Source organism: Tursiops truncatus, chromosome 4, assembly GCF_011762595.2.
Source record: "Tursiops truncatus isolate mTurTru1 chromosome 4, mTurTru1.mat.Y, whole genome shotgun sequence".
Taxonomy (NCBI): domain Eukaryota; kingdom Metazoa; phylum Chordata; class Mammalia; order Artiodactyla; family Delphinidae; genus Tursiops; species Tursiops truncatus.
The window spans coordinates 48,458,046-48,471,708 of record NC_047037.1 but is presented as its reverse complement, the minus strand read 5'-3'; the positions used below and the strand labels follow the sequence as shown (position 1 = coordinate 48,471,708).

Here is a 13,663-nt window from a genome sequence, read left to right as displayed (position 1 = left end):
TAATTCTATGATGAAAGGGGTACTACAAACAAAGAATTCCTGAAAGATAATGAAAACACTATATATCAGAATCCATGTAAAGCAGTATAGATGAAAATTTGTAGCCTTAACACCTATATCAATAAAAATGAAAGAATGAACATAAATGAATTAAATTCCTAAATCAAATAACTAGGAAAAAAAACAGCAAAATAAACCAAAAGGGAGCACAAGGGAAGAAATGATAAAAACAGAATTAGGTGAATAGAAAAACAGCAAATTAAAAAAATAAAATTCTGGTTTCTTGAAAAATTAACAAACCACTGGCTAATTTAAGGTAAATAAAGGAAGAAAACACAAATGTAAAAAATGAGAAATGACAAGGAGTGACTAATGCAGAGAAAATAAAAAATTCTATGCAGATAAATTTGAAAACCTAAATGATATAATTTTTAAGGAAAATATGGTTATTAGAATCAACCTCAGTAGAAACAAAATTTAAACAGAACAATTTTAATAAAAGAAATAGAGAAACTGTTCACAAAAAACAAACCAACAGCCAAAAACCAAAACCAGGCAAATTGTTTCACTGGAGAATTTTACCAAACTTTTGGAGACCAGATGGTTTCAAAGTTACATAGATTGTTTTAGAGCATAGAAAATCAGAACTTCTAAATTATTTTTACAAAACAAATATAACATTGATACCTAAACTTGATAAAGTTAACCAAAATAAATACGAATGCTTATGCAAATATCCTAATATACTATACTAGTAGTGATAGACTCAAACCCCACATGAAGAAAATGATACCCATGCCCACATGGAGTTTATATCAGAGATGCAAGAATAACTCAATATTATGAAATCTATTAATTCACTCCCGTAGAAACAGGTTAATATCTAGGAAATCTCTCTTAATAGTATTCACTATATTATGAGTCTACAGAGATAGGTCATATTATTTTCTCCATAGATACTGAAAAAAACTGGACAAAACAATACCCATCCTTAAAACATCTCTCGGAAAACAAGGAACAAAAAACAACAGGTGGGGTTTCCCTGGTGGTGCAGTGGTTGAGAGTCCGCCTGCCGATGCAGGGGACACGGGTTCGTGCCCCGGTCCGGGAAGATCCCACATGCCGCGGAGCGGCTAGGCCCGTGAGCCATGGCCGCTGAGCCTGCACGTCCGGAGCCTGTGCTCCGCAATGGGAGAGGCCACAACAGTGAGAGGCCCGCGTACCGCAAAAAAAAAAAAAAAAAAAGCAGGTGGATGAATAACATAAATATATCTACGTTTATACATGATAATATGGTATATATAACATTTTATGTGTGTATGTGTGTGCATGCCCACGTGTGTGTGTGTTTGTAAAATTGTAAAAGCTAGCCTTTTACCTAATGGAAAAACACTAAAGGCATTCTCAGTAAGGTCAAGAACTAGCTAGGCAAGAATGCCCACTATCTTGACCACTATTATATTGTTCTGAAAGTATTAGCCAATACTATCGGACAGTTAAGAAAACAGTAATAGAAAACTAATAGAAAACAGTTAAGACACATTAGACTTGTAAAAGTAAGAGAAAAAACTTCTATTTTCAGATGATCTGATAGTATACCTGGAAAATCCCAGGTAATCAATGATAAACTCAAAAAATAAAATTATTCATTAAAGTAGCAGGATATAAGATTAACATGCAAAAATCAATAGTTTTTATAAACAAAAATAACCAATTAGAAGATAAAATGGAAGGAAAACCTCATTTACAGTAGCAACAAAAAGATGAAATATAATGAAGAAACATACAAAGAAATGTTCAAAACGTATATGAGGAAAACTATAAAACACTCCTGAAAGACACAAAGTTGACTTAAACAAATGGAAAGACATTCCTTATTCTTGGCTGATATTTCAACGTTATTGAGATGGTAGTTCTACCTCTTTTGATTTATAAATTTAATGCAGCCCCCTCAAAAATACAAGCTTTTTTATGGAGTTAAGCAAGTTGCTAAAAAGTTCTTATGGAAATATAAACATGCAAGAAATAGCTAAGAAAATACTGAAAAGAAAGAGCTATGAGTGGGGACTAGCATTACCAGAAATTAAAACTACTACAAAGTCTCTATAATGCAAAGAGTGAGGTACTGGCAAATGAACAGGCAAACCAATAGAGTGGAATATAAAGTCTAGAAATAGACCCAAATACATACAGAAATTTAGTATTTGATAAAAGTGGTATTGCAAACCACTGGACAAATGTTGATTTAGCTAAATTGTGCTGGGACAATTGGGAAAAAATAAATTTGGAAAAAATAAAATGAATTCCATACAACATACACAAGAATAAACTCCAAATGAAGCAGTGGTCCAAATGGAGACAATAAACTAAGTCCTAGAAGGCAGTATGGGTGAATTTCTCTATAACTTGACTTCTTTTCAACTATGACTGAAATTGCAGATATAATAAAAAGATTTATAGATATATAGATATACTGTAAAGAAAAAATAATAAATGGAGCAAAATGCTAACAATAGGTAAAAATCTAAAGGATATATAGACACACACATATATATTTATATATTCTTTATCCAGATTTTTATGCATTTATAGTTATATGTTTATAATGTATGTGTGTGCGTTTTGAACTATTTTTACAGTTTTCAGTAAGTTTGAAATAATTTATAAATAAAAAGTTTTTTAAATTTCAAAAAACTGTGTATAGTACCAACCAATATTTACAAATGTATGTAATTACTTGTGTAATCCAAATGATATAGATATACAAATACACATTCATAAACATTCAAGCCCCAAAGCATTAAATAGCTATTTCTAAGCAGGTGGGATTTTAGATATTTTTATGCATTATCTTTTTTGCTTCTCTATATTTCCTTTCATGAGCATTTCTTTCGGCATAAGAGGATAATAATTTTGTTATTTACAAGTTCCTCAAGCATTGTCTATAGTAGTGAAAAGTGGAAATACTCCAAATGGACACAAACAGGTGAATGACTAAGCTAAAAATGACAAGTAATAAAATTAAGCAATGAAAAAAGATACTTGCTCTCATTTTAAAGGCTGATCAACTATTCAGAATTCCTGTGGCACTGTGTAACGAGAAAATCTTACTTCTGAAACTGCAATTGTTAAAAATAATTTAAAAATTACTTAGGTTTTTCTAAATACATACTGAGAGAAGAGATGAATTGAAGCAAGTATACATTTTTTTAATCATAGGTTTTCATGCTTTCCTATCAAATTAGTAAAGGGCAAGCAGCGACTTCAGTTCCTATTTCCCCTGCCTGATACCCTTAACTTTCATTTATGAGTATCTAACGAAGAACATTCTTAAGTTGGAGGAGTTAGAAGCAATATTCTTCAGTAGTAATAAGTTTCTCCTCAGCACTTGACTGTTGTTTGCACAGAAGGGCTATAGCACATCCTTTGTCAAAGCTGTGCAGTTTACTTCCATAGGACTGTTTGTCTGCAATGTCATTTGAGGATTCTTTTTGGAGATGGGTAGTGCAATGCCTCATGACACTCAACATGCTCCATTTTGTAGCACATGGTGCAGAAAGAAAAAATTCCATAAAAAAAACAATGAAATGGTATTTTTCCTACATATACAAAATCTTTTTTTTTTTTAATACAATGCTTGAATGGTGGTAACATTGAATACTGGTAGGTTTGGATAAAGGGAAATTTACAGATTCCAGTTTCATAAATAAGCTTCTAGCAAATAAAGTGAGTTTTAATAATAAGTAAATTTCAGATATGCAGAATACTGTCTACTTTCTATGTTACAGTGTGATCCTTTGTGATGTTAACAGTCCTGAGGTCTTCCAAAAGAGAACGCTGTAAGACTGAGGTACACCATCTGATCCTGTAAGATATTTTGTGTGATGCCCAAACCCAGTACAGACACAGAGCTGCAGGAAAAGCAGATGTATGAAATACTAATGCACCATGACAGAAAACTCTGTTCAGAGCCTGTTTGCCTAAATGTCATAACATTGTGTGTGTGTGTGTGTGTGTGTGTGTGTGTGTGTGTGTGGTTCAAAATACATATTGGTACTTACATGGATAAATGTTTATTAGACTATTACAAACATTCATTAAAATATCTAAAATCTTTCCAGTACAAAATATTAGGGTGGATTTTAAAGTTTTACGTTGACTGCAAGGTTTATGTTTTTGCAGGTGTACATGGATTTGCATATTAGAAAAATAATTAGAAAAAAAATGATGGTTGTGAGAACTTTTTCCCCACTGTTCTTAAGTGCCATTTTGTCATAAATGGCAAAAACACACATTTGTGTGTGCTTATTTCTGGGCTCTCTATTTTATTGGTCTGTAAGTCTAACCATGAAACAATATCCAATTGTTTTAATTATAGTATCCTTAAAATAATCTTAATCTATAGAGCAAGTCCTCCCACTTTATTTTTCCTTCTTCAAGTATATTCTGGCTATTCTGGTATCTGTGTTTCCATACAAATTTTCAAATTGGTTTCAAGAGAGAGGGAAGGAAGGATGGATAGATGGATGGATGGAAAGAAGGGGAAAAAGGAGAGAGAAAGAGGAGGGAGGGAGGAAGGAAGGAAGGAAGGAAGGAAGGAAGGAAGGAAGGAAGGAAGGAAGGAAGGAAGGAAAGAAACATCTGTTAAGCTACTGTTTGTGATCACATTGAACCTATAATTCAGTTTGGAGAGAATTGACATCTTTATTATATTGGTTCTTCCAGTCAAGGCACAATGAATGTCTACTTATTTAGTCTTCTTTAATTTTTCTCAATTATATTTTATAGTTCTGTGTAGAGGTCTTGTACATTTTTTATTTTTTCATAGGTATTTGATATATTTATGTTATTGAAAATATCTTCTTTACTTTTCATCTTCTAATGTATTGCTGGTTTATAGATATGCAATTGAGTTTTATACCTAAACTTTGTATCCAGCAATCCTGATAAATTCACATATTAATTCTGATAATTTATCTGCAGATTATTTTAAATTTTGTACATATGCAATTGCATATCCACTAGAAATAATGGCCCAACTTGCTGCATAAAAGATTGCTAGATATGGTTTTATTAATAATATATCTGTGATTATAGTATATTAAAATAAATATTTCTACTAATATAAACAAGTTGATGACTTAAAGAGTTTGTGTAAACTTGGTGTCTTAGCCTTCATACATTTGGTTTATTTGGGGAAATGATCCCAGGTAACAGAAATAAGGAACCAGGAAGTGGGAAAGAGCAAAAGCAAAAAGGAATGTGCTGGGGACAAGTGAGGCTTAATCCTGCTGGGATCTTCCATGCAATGATGTAGAATGTACTTCTTTTTTTTTTTTTTAATTAATTAATTTATTTATTTATTTATTTATTTTTGGCTGCGTTGGGTCTTCGTTTCTGAACGCAGGCTTTCTCCAGTTGCGGCGAGCGGGGCCTACTCTTCGTTGCGGTGCGTGGGCTTCTCAACGCGGTGGCTTCGCTTCGCCTGTTGTGGAGCATGGGTTCTAGGGTGTGCGGGCTTCAGTAGTTGTGGCTCACGGGCTCCAGAGCGCAGACTCAGTAGTTGTGGCACACGGGCTTAGTTGCTCCGCGGCATGTGGGATCTTCTGGGACCAGGGCTTGAACCCGTGTGCCCTGCATTGGCAGGTGGGTTCTTAACCACTGCACCACCAGGGAAGCCCTAGAATGTACTTCTGAACTGTCCACTCAAGAGAAAGAAGAAGGGAGCGGCAATTTGGGGCAGGTGTAACTTGGCAGTGTCTCCCCATATATTTTCCACCTTTTATCTCTATGGCTTCTCTGAGGAGAGGCGTGGGAATCTCCCTACTAACACTCATTTACACATGTACAACCTGGAAATACAAGGCAGTTAACACCCCATGTATAACCATTGACCAGTGGGGGACAGGAAACTGTGGATAAATGCTCCCCTCTTCTGGATTAAAAGGGAAGCTGCCATTGTAAAGCAATTATACCCCAATAAAGATGTTAAAAAAAAAAAAAAAAGGGAAGCTGACCAAATGTGAGTTTGGGCATAAAAGGTGTCTATTAAAATTAGCATCATTTTTTCCTCAGATGTGTGGTAGCACTCACTGGTGAAGCTATATGGGTGTTTTTCTTGTGGGAAGGTTTTAATTACAAATTCAATTTAGTTAAAAGATAGAGGACTATCAGATAGTGTGTTTTTTCTTGTGTAAATTCTAAGTTGTATTTTTCAGTATTCATTTCTTCTAATTGGGCATACAGTAATTTAAACTATTCTCATTTTTAATTGTAATGTAAAATATACATATATAGAAAAGCACACAGATTATAAATTTACAGCTTGATGAATTTTCACAAACTACACACACTCATATAACCGCCACCAAGATCAAGAAACAGAACATTACTAGCACCCTAAGCCCACAAAATAAACATGTTATTTTTTTATACAGTAGGTGTTTGTTTAGATTCACTCACAAGTTAGCCATTTTCTTTGCTCACTATTTCTTTTGGCCCATAGGCCTTCTTTCTAGGATTCTTTTCCTTTATCCTGAAGTATATTTCTCAGAGTTCCTTTCCTGGGGGTCTGCTGATAGCAGATTTTCCGTTGTGTTATCTAAAAATGTCTTAAATGCATCTTTACTCTTGAAAGATAGTTTTATACTTTTTAGTTCTAGGGAGACAGCTATTTTCTCTTAGCACTTTGAAGATAATAATCCTCTGCTTCTGGCTTCCATTATTGCTTATGTGAAGTCAGCTGTTTATATAACCCCTGTTAGTAAATACTTTGGTTTTACTTTCGGGATGCTTTCAAAATAATTTTGCATTTGTGTTTTGAAGTTTCACTACAATGTGTTTAGGTGTGCGTTTCTTTTCAGTCATCCTGCTTGAGGTCTATTGCGCTTCCTGAATCTAAGAATTCAGCTGTTATTTCTCTAAATTTTCCCTTTCCCCCATTTTCTCTATTGTGTCCTTTTAGATCTCCCATTTGACATAACTGGAACATTCTTACTCTGACATCCTTGTCTCTTAACCTGCCTGTTATATTTTCTATCTCTTTGGTTTTCTATGTTTTATTCTAAGTAATTTCCCATTCACTAATTTTTTCTGCAGTTGTTGTCTACTCTCCTGTTTAACTCATCCACTTTTCTAATTAAAGATCTTCTATTTTTAATTTCTAGAAGTTCTACTTTGTTCTTTTTTTAAAAAGAAAATTCCTGGCCAATTTCGACTGTCCCTGGTTCCCTTATCGTATTTTAAATAGTTTTAGCTTTTAAATATATTAAAGATACTTATTTGCATTTGCTTCTGCCTGGCACTACCAAGCCAAGCATACTTTTAAACTGCATTTTTAGGCTGGAGCTTTCTCATGCTAGTTGAGCAGACCTAATTCTAGCCCTAAACTTGTATGAGCATGAGGACTGGTCATTTCTGTCTCCAAAAAAATTCTTTTACTTTTCCACCAACTTAACCATACATTAGAAATTATTGATAAAACTATATGTTAGCCAGTTTTTTAAGGTGGCTACATATGGGAGGGTTTCCCTGTGAATCTAATCTGCCATATCCTTCTATGTTTTATTTTACTGCTCTATTCAGGCTCCATTATCATAGAGATCCAATGACTGAAGTTTATAATATATCAGAAATGTATCTATCATATATTACAGGATCTTATATTTGAATTGCAGAAAAGACAACTTCCCTTCATTGTTCTAAATTGTCTTGGCTCTTTTTAGACACCTATTATTTCATATGTTTTAGAATCTATTGTCAAAATAAAAAATATCTATGGGGTGTTGACAGGCATTGTATATACATATATACATACATATATATACATGGAGAGAGAGAGAAAAAGAGAGAGAGAGACAGGGAGAGAGACCCTGTGTAAAATTTGGTTATTTACAATATTTAACCTTACTATCTTATCTGCATATTTCCGGTTAATATATTTTTTAGGTTTTTTTATTTCTTAATTAAGAGGGTTTTTTTTCAGTTATAACTTCCATTTAGTTATTTTGGGATTACTAGTTATTTTGAAACACATGTTGTTTTTAATACCCACTTTGTACAAATGGCTTAATAGTTCTTAAGGATTTTTTGTCATGACATGGAAGCCTGCCAAAAACAAGCAACAAAGTAATGAGTGCCTCAATTAATGGCTTATTTTCAAAACATCCAATAGTACAAGGATCATTTCTGCTTTTCAGCCTGGGCAGCCCTCAAGGAGAAAATGCCAATGGCTCTTCTTTCCCCTTAATGTTTGGAAAACAAATGAAGTCATGGTGGTTCTTAAGGCAAACAAGCAAAAAATCTTGAAACGTATTTCTTCTAGGAATTCAACACCTCTTTTTAGAACCTACACGTTGTATGCTTCATTAAAGTATAGTTCTCACTATTACTAATCAGTGTCATAAAGGAAATACACAGCTGTCGCTTTCTAGGGTCACCGTCCAAATTAACAACAAAAGTCCACCCCATCTGCTACCCCTGGTCCCCCGCATGACAGTTTAACCTCACCAAAAAATATTGCAAACGCTAAGAGGCATGCCACTTTTCTGAAACGACGTCAACTTACAATCCTTCAAAATTCAAAAACTACTTCTTTTTTCCTTTTGTCATCGAGACTATCACCACTGCACATCCATCCTGGTGTGTCTTTTACATTTTAGTAGTTAGGTCTCAGCAAATATTCCTTGAATATTAACTGCGAGGCATTTTGGATGAAAGTTAGGAGTCCTAGGATTAACTCTAAAACCTATAAAATAGAATAAATTACACACAATGTGTGAACAAGTGAGCACTATGTATTCTTCGCTGAAAGGTTTTTTGGGGTTGTTTTTTGGTTTTGGGGTTTTTTTTCCCCTCAAGAACTAAGTTTGTTTTGGCTCCCTGAAACACTGATTTCCCTCAACAGTCATTTAGAAAACAAGACTTAAAAACATATATACAGAAATACTTTTTTTGGCTGGAAGATTATAATTGCAACATAAGACAGGAGATCCCAAAGGAACCTGAGACATTGCCTTGACCTGATTGGAAAAAAGATCCAGGCGATTAGTGAAAAATGTTTCCTGTATCCCTCGGGTGTGTGCATCTGGAGCGGCCTCCCAGCAAGCAACCGCAGAGACCTCTGTGGTCAACCAGCGTTTGTCGTCACCAGCGTAAAATCGTGAATGATTTCAGCTACCGCCGCTGGTGGGCGCTCAGGAAAAGTGACTGCCTACTGCCCTCCAGGCTACGCCCCCGGTTTCCTGGGTTACTAGCCTCCGCGCTCCTCCCAAGTTCTCTTCCGGGAGGCGGCGATCTTACGTTCTCGGCGCGTGACGCAGCACGCTTTGCTATAAATATGTGCCGCCGGCCCTCGCTTTCTCTCTGATCGCGCTGCCGGCGTGCAAGATGGCCGTGGTGAGTGACGTTGGTCTCGCTGGGAGAATATTACTCCGATGTAGATGATTTTTGCAGCTGGCGAGCTGGGAGCGTCAAACTCTAGGTCGAGGATAAAAATGGAGACTTGGGTCAGGAACACAACCAGGATGTTAAGATTATAAGTTTCTGACTCCTGGCAACTGCCATGTGGTCTGGAGGAGTTCGAGCTGGGCCCAGAATTGGGTTAGGATGGGCGGTCGTGGGAGCGCAGGGAAGGAGGAGGCACGACGGTGAACGAGGCTAGTGGGACAGAATTTGGGCCATTGCTTTTCTCCCTCGTGCCTGGTAACGCCGATGATAACCTGTTTATTTGCACTAGGAAGCAAATGTGGGTAATTGGGCAGGCCCGGTCGAATGGCCTTGCCAGGGCGGAGGGGGACCCGAGACACTCAACTCCCGGGATAGCCGCGGTTGCAGAAGTTTCAGAGAACTTTAAAACTAAGTTGGGGAAGAAGTTTCTTCATTATCTCATAACGAGTTTTTTTTTTAAAGGTGAAAGCCACGACTCTTAAATAGAAAAGGAACATGCTTCAGAGACTTTATTTATTAATAAGGGAACCAGTAATACGTTAAAGCCGGTCCAAAGAACATTTGATGTTAGGGTAAAATTGCTGGGTTAAATACGAAAGTAGATAATGTCCAAAGCCCTCTGGGCTTATCTCTCCCCCCAGATAAATTACTTGCCTTTCTGAAGTTAAGTGATGCCCCAACAAAGGTATAAATTAACCAGGCAAGGCCAGTTCCTAGTCTTCTCTTTTACCAGTTCTAAGTTCGGGATAAATTTTTTTGGCACAAAGTATGCCACTGCCTAAGAAAACAAACTGGCTTTAGTGCTTGGTATCCATTTGGTTGGATTTTACGTGTAGCCTTATTCCGCGGTATTGGCCTAAAAGTTTTGGGTATGGAAAACTTAAGTAATGCATGTTTTAAAGGTAACTCTCCCTTCTCCTTTCCTCACCCATAACAGCATTAAGGATTGAATTCCCTACACATTAGTGGGCAGAATATCCTATTCTGGCATGCAGCTGAGCTTGGACTAGGTGGTACACTACCTGTTTCCCCATCTGCAGTGGGCATGGCAGTACTAAAGTAGTGCCTTTAGTCATTTAAAATTGAACATCTGTGGTCTGGAAAATATCAATAATAGAAGCCCACAAAACTTAAGTCTTGATAACTTGAACAAAATGGGCCTGGTTAGCGGTTCAAACCAAGCTAGGTGGGTATTTTTTAGTTTTGTATTTTTTAGTTTTAACTTGTAGTAGAAAGTAGATTGATTCTCTTATTCTTTTCCATTTGCAAAATAGAATTCTTTGGAATCTTCTGATGAAGGAAACTAGTAGTAGCTCAGCATATACTTTGCGCTTTCTTGAGCTTTGCACTTGTGAGGCACTTATGTGGTGAACGGGAAATTTCCATCGGATTTCATGAAACTTGATTTTAACCAAGTTAATGAGTGTACTCCCCCTACACATAGCCTGGTTAAAAAAAGTTAGGGTATATCTGATAAGTATTAAGCAATTTTTTTAGAATTTTGCACCATTTCATGTATATAGCCTCATTGTACAATACTGCACTGATACAGATCTTTGATTTTGTATATAAAGTGAATAAATTCTTGTAGAGAGCCATAATTATATTAACTTTCTGTAGAAGAAAGACAAGAAGCCTAAGAAGTCAACCTGGAAGTTTAATTTGGACCTTACTCATCCAGTAGAAGATGGAATTTTTGATTCTGGAAATTTTGTAAGTATCACTCTCTTCAGCTTGTTTTTTATCATCTTAAAAATGAATTGTGTATGTAATATTTGATTTTAACCTAAGCTCTGTTCCTAGGGTACCTTCCCTAGTGAATATCTAGGGTTTTCTTCCCTAGTGTGGCATTTTTTCTGTTTTAAAATAGGAACAGTTTCTACGGGAGAAGGTTAAAGTGAATGGAAAAACTGGAAATCTTGGGAATGTCGTTCACATTGAACGCTTCAAGAGTAAAATCACAGTTGCTTCTGAGAAACAGTTCTCTAAAAGGTTGGTATTTGTTTTCCATGGTATTTTTTTTTTTTAACAATGTTGGGTGCTTTAATATTAGAATACGTTTGAAGAAACATATCTGTTGTGTAACTTGGGAGTAGTGTCCCAACTTTCTTAGTTTTGGTTGTCTAGTAGAAGCAGCCAATCAAAGGTAAAGTCTTTAACGTTGATGTTGCAGCCAGTTTTCGTTTATTCAAGTTACTTGGCAAATAGTAAATAATACATGGCAGCACTTGCAGGACTGAGTAGCCTAGCAGTGAACCAAGCAGACTAAGTACCCACTACCAAGGAACTTAAATTATAGTGGAGAAGAGAGAGAATGAAATGCAATATTAAGTAGTTGATAAGTGCTGTGTAAGTGCATAAAGAAGGTTGATGTATAAAGTGGTCAGGGGAAGCTTCATCTCAATGAAATGCAGTAGTGAGCCGTGCAAATTAAGGAATTGATTGTTGTGGCTGAGGAAGATTGATGGTGGAAACTGAAGACTTACGAGCCTGTTGTGGTAGGAAGTGGTGGCTTGGATTAAGGTGGTAGCAGTGCATGTTAGCTGTGGTCATGAATTAATCACTAGGTATTTGGAGATGACACATCTGTCTTCAAGGATCTTATAGACATGCAGATAATTGTTATAAATGCAGTACTGTAACTGTTACATTGAAGGTAGAGATTGGTAAAGCAAGAATTTGCAGAGAACCTGAGAATAAGCTTAGCGTTGCCAGTGGAATGAAGTATTTCTAACAGGGAGCAACATTAACAAAGGGCAGGGAGGCTTGAGACAAATGCTTGCGAGTTCAGGATTGCTGTAAAATGTAAATGGTGAGAATGGCTGGAATGGTGAAATTAGGCCTGCTGTAAGCTCTTTTATAAGGACTGAGCCATATGCTAGTTGCAAGACTGGATAATCTTAAACTTGTGAATTGGATTCAGCGCTGTTGACGGGTTGCCTCTTGTTTATCCAAGGTGGGATTAAGGTTAGGGAGGTTGATAGTGGGGAGGAGAATGTTGACATTTTAGTACATAACATTTGAAGAATAAGATCGTATATTGTTTAAAAAATCTAATGTGGCAGTAAGACAGAAGAGGAAACTACTATTACGCTCTTAAGCATAAAGTTTATTTGGGGAGGGGAGAAATAAGGGTTTTGATAGGGCAGAAACTGATTTTAATTGGGGTTGAGATGCTGCCATATTTATATCCCTAGCAACCTTGCTAATGCTTAATACAAATGAAAGGAAAGATTTTGGAGGGAACTGGGAACACAGAAGACGAATATGACAGTGCATATTTTATATAATAAGCCTTTACACAGTAGGTATTTTATGAAATTCATGTCTTTATTTTGAAGGTATTTGAAATACCTCACCAAGAAATACCTTAAGAAGAACAATCTTCGTGATTGGCTTCGTGTGGTTGCATCCGACAAGGAGACTTATGAACTTCGTTACTTCCAGATTAGTCAAGATGAAGATGGATCCGAGTCTGAGGACTAGATGAAGCCATCCCTTTCAGGGCTTTGCTTGCTAACAAAACAAATGAAGTATACAAGAGAAACATCTGGAAATGGACCTTCAGTTTATCAGTGAATAAAAAACATTACTCTGTATGTTAAGCATTCATCTCTTTGATTTAAGTGTATGCTGTTTATATGGTGCTGGCTTTCCTTTAATACTTTTTTTTGTTTGTTTTTCTTCGGCGCCGGCCTCTCACTGTTGTGGCCCCTCCCGCAGGCTCCGGATGCGCAGGCTCAGCGGCCATGGCCCACGGGCCCAGCCGCTCCCAGCCGCTCCGTGGCACGTGGGATCCTCCCGGACCGGGGCACAAACCCATGTCCCCTGCATCAGCAGGCGGACTCTCAACCACTGGCGCCACCAGGGAAGCCCCCCTTTAATACTTTTTTTTAAAAAAATTTATTGGAGTATAGTTGATTTACAATGTTTTGTTGGTTTCGGGTGTACAGCAAAGTGAATCAATTATACACGTGCACTCCTTTTCTTTTTTAAGATTCTTTTCCCATATAGGCCATTACAGAGTATTGAGTAGAGTTCCCTGTGCTATACAGCAGGTTCTTACTAGTTATCTGTTTTATGTATAGTACTGTGTACATGTCAGTCCCAATCTCCCAGTTTATCCCCACACCCCACCCCCGCTGCCCTTATCCCCTGGTAACCATAAGTTTGTATTCTACATCTGTTACTCTACTTCTGTTTTGTAAACAAGTTC

At 36.6% G+C, this 13,663-nt stretch overlaps 1 protein-coding gene across 1 annotated transcript; it reads left to right on the top strand.

The window, feature by feature from the left end:
- Positions 1–9,352: 9,352 nt before the first annotated feature.
- On the top strand, positions 9,353–13,046 carry RPL22L1 (ribosomal protein L22 like 1). Its single transcript, XM_004325734.3, has 4 exons — positions 9,353–9,396; positions 11,068–11,160; positions 11,318–11,439; positions 12,789–13,046. The coding sequence occupies exons 1-4, from the start codon at positions 9,388–9,390 to the stop codon at positions 12,931–12,933; spliced, it is 369 nt and encodes a 122-aa protein (XP_004325782.1). The 5' UTR covers positions 9,353–9,387; the 3' UTR covers positions 12,934–13,046.
- The last annotated feature ends 617 nt before the right edge of the window (positions 13,047–13,663 follow it).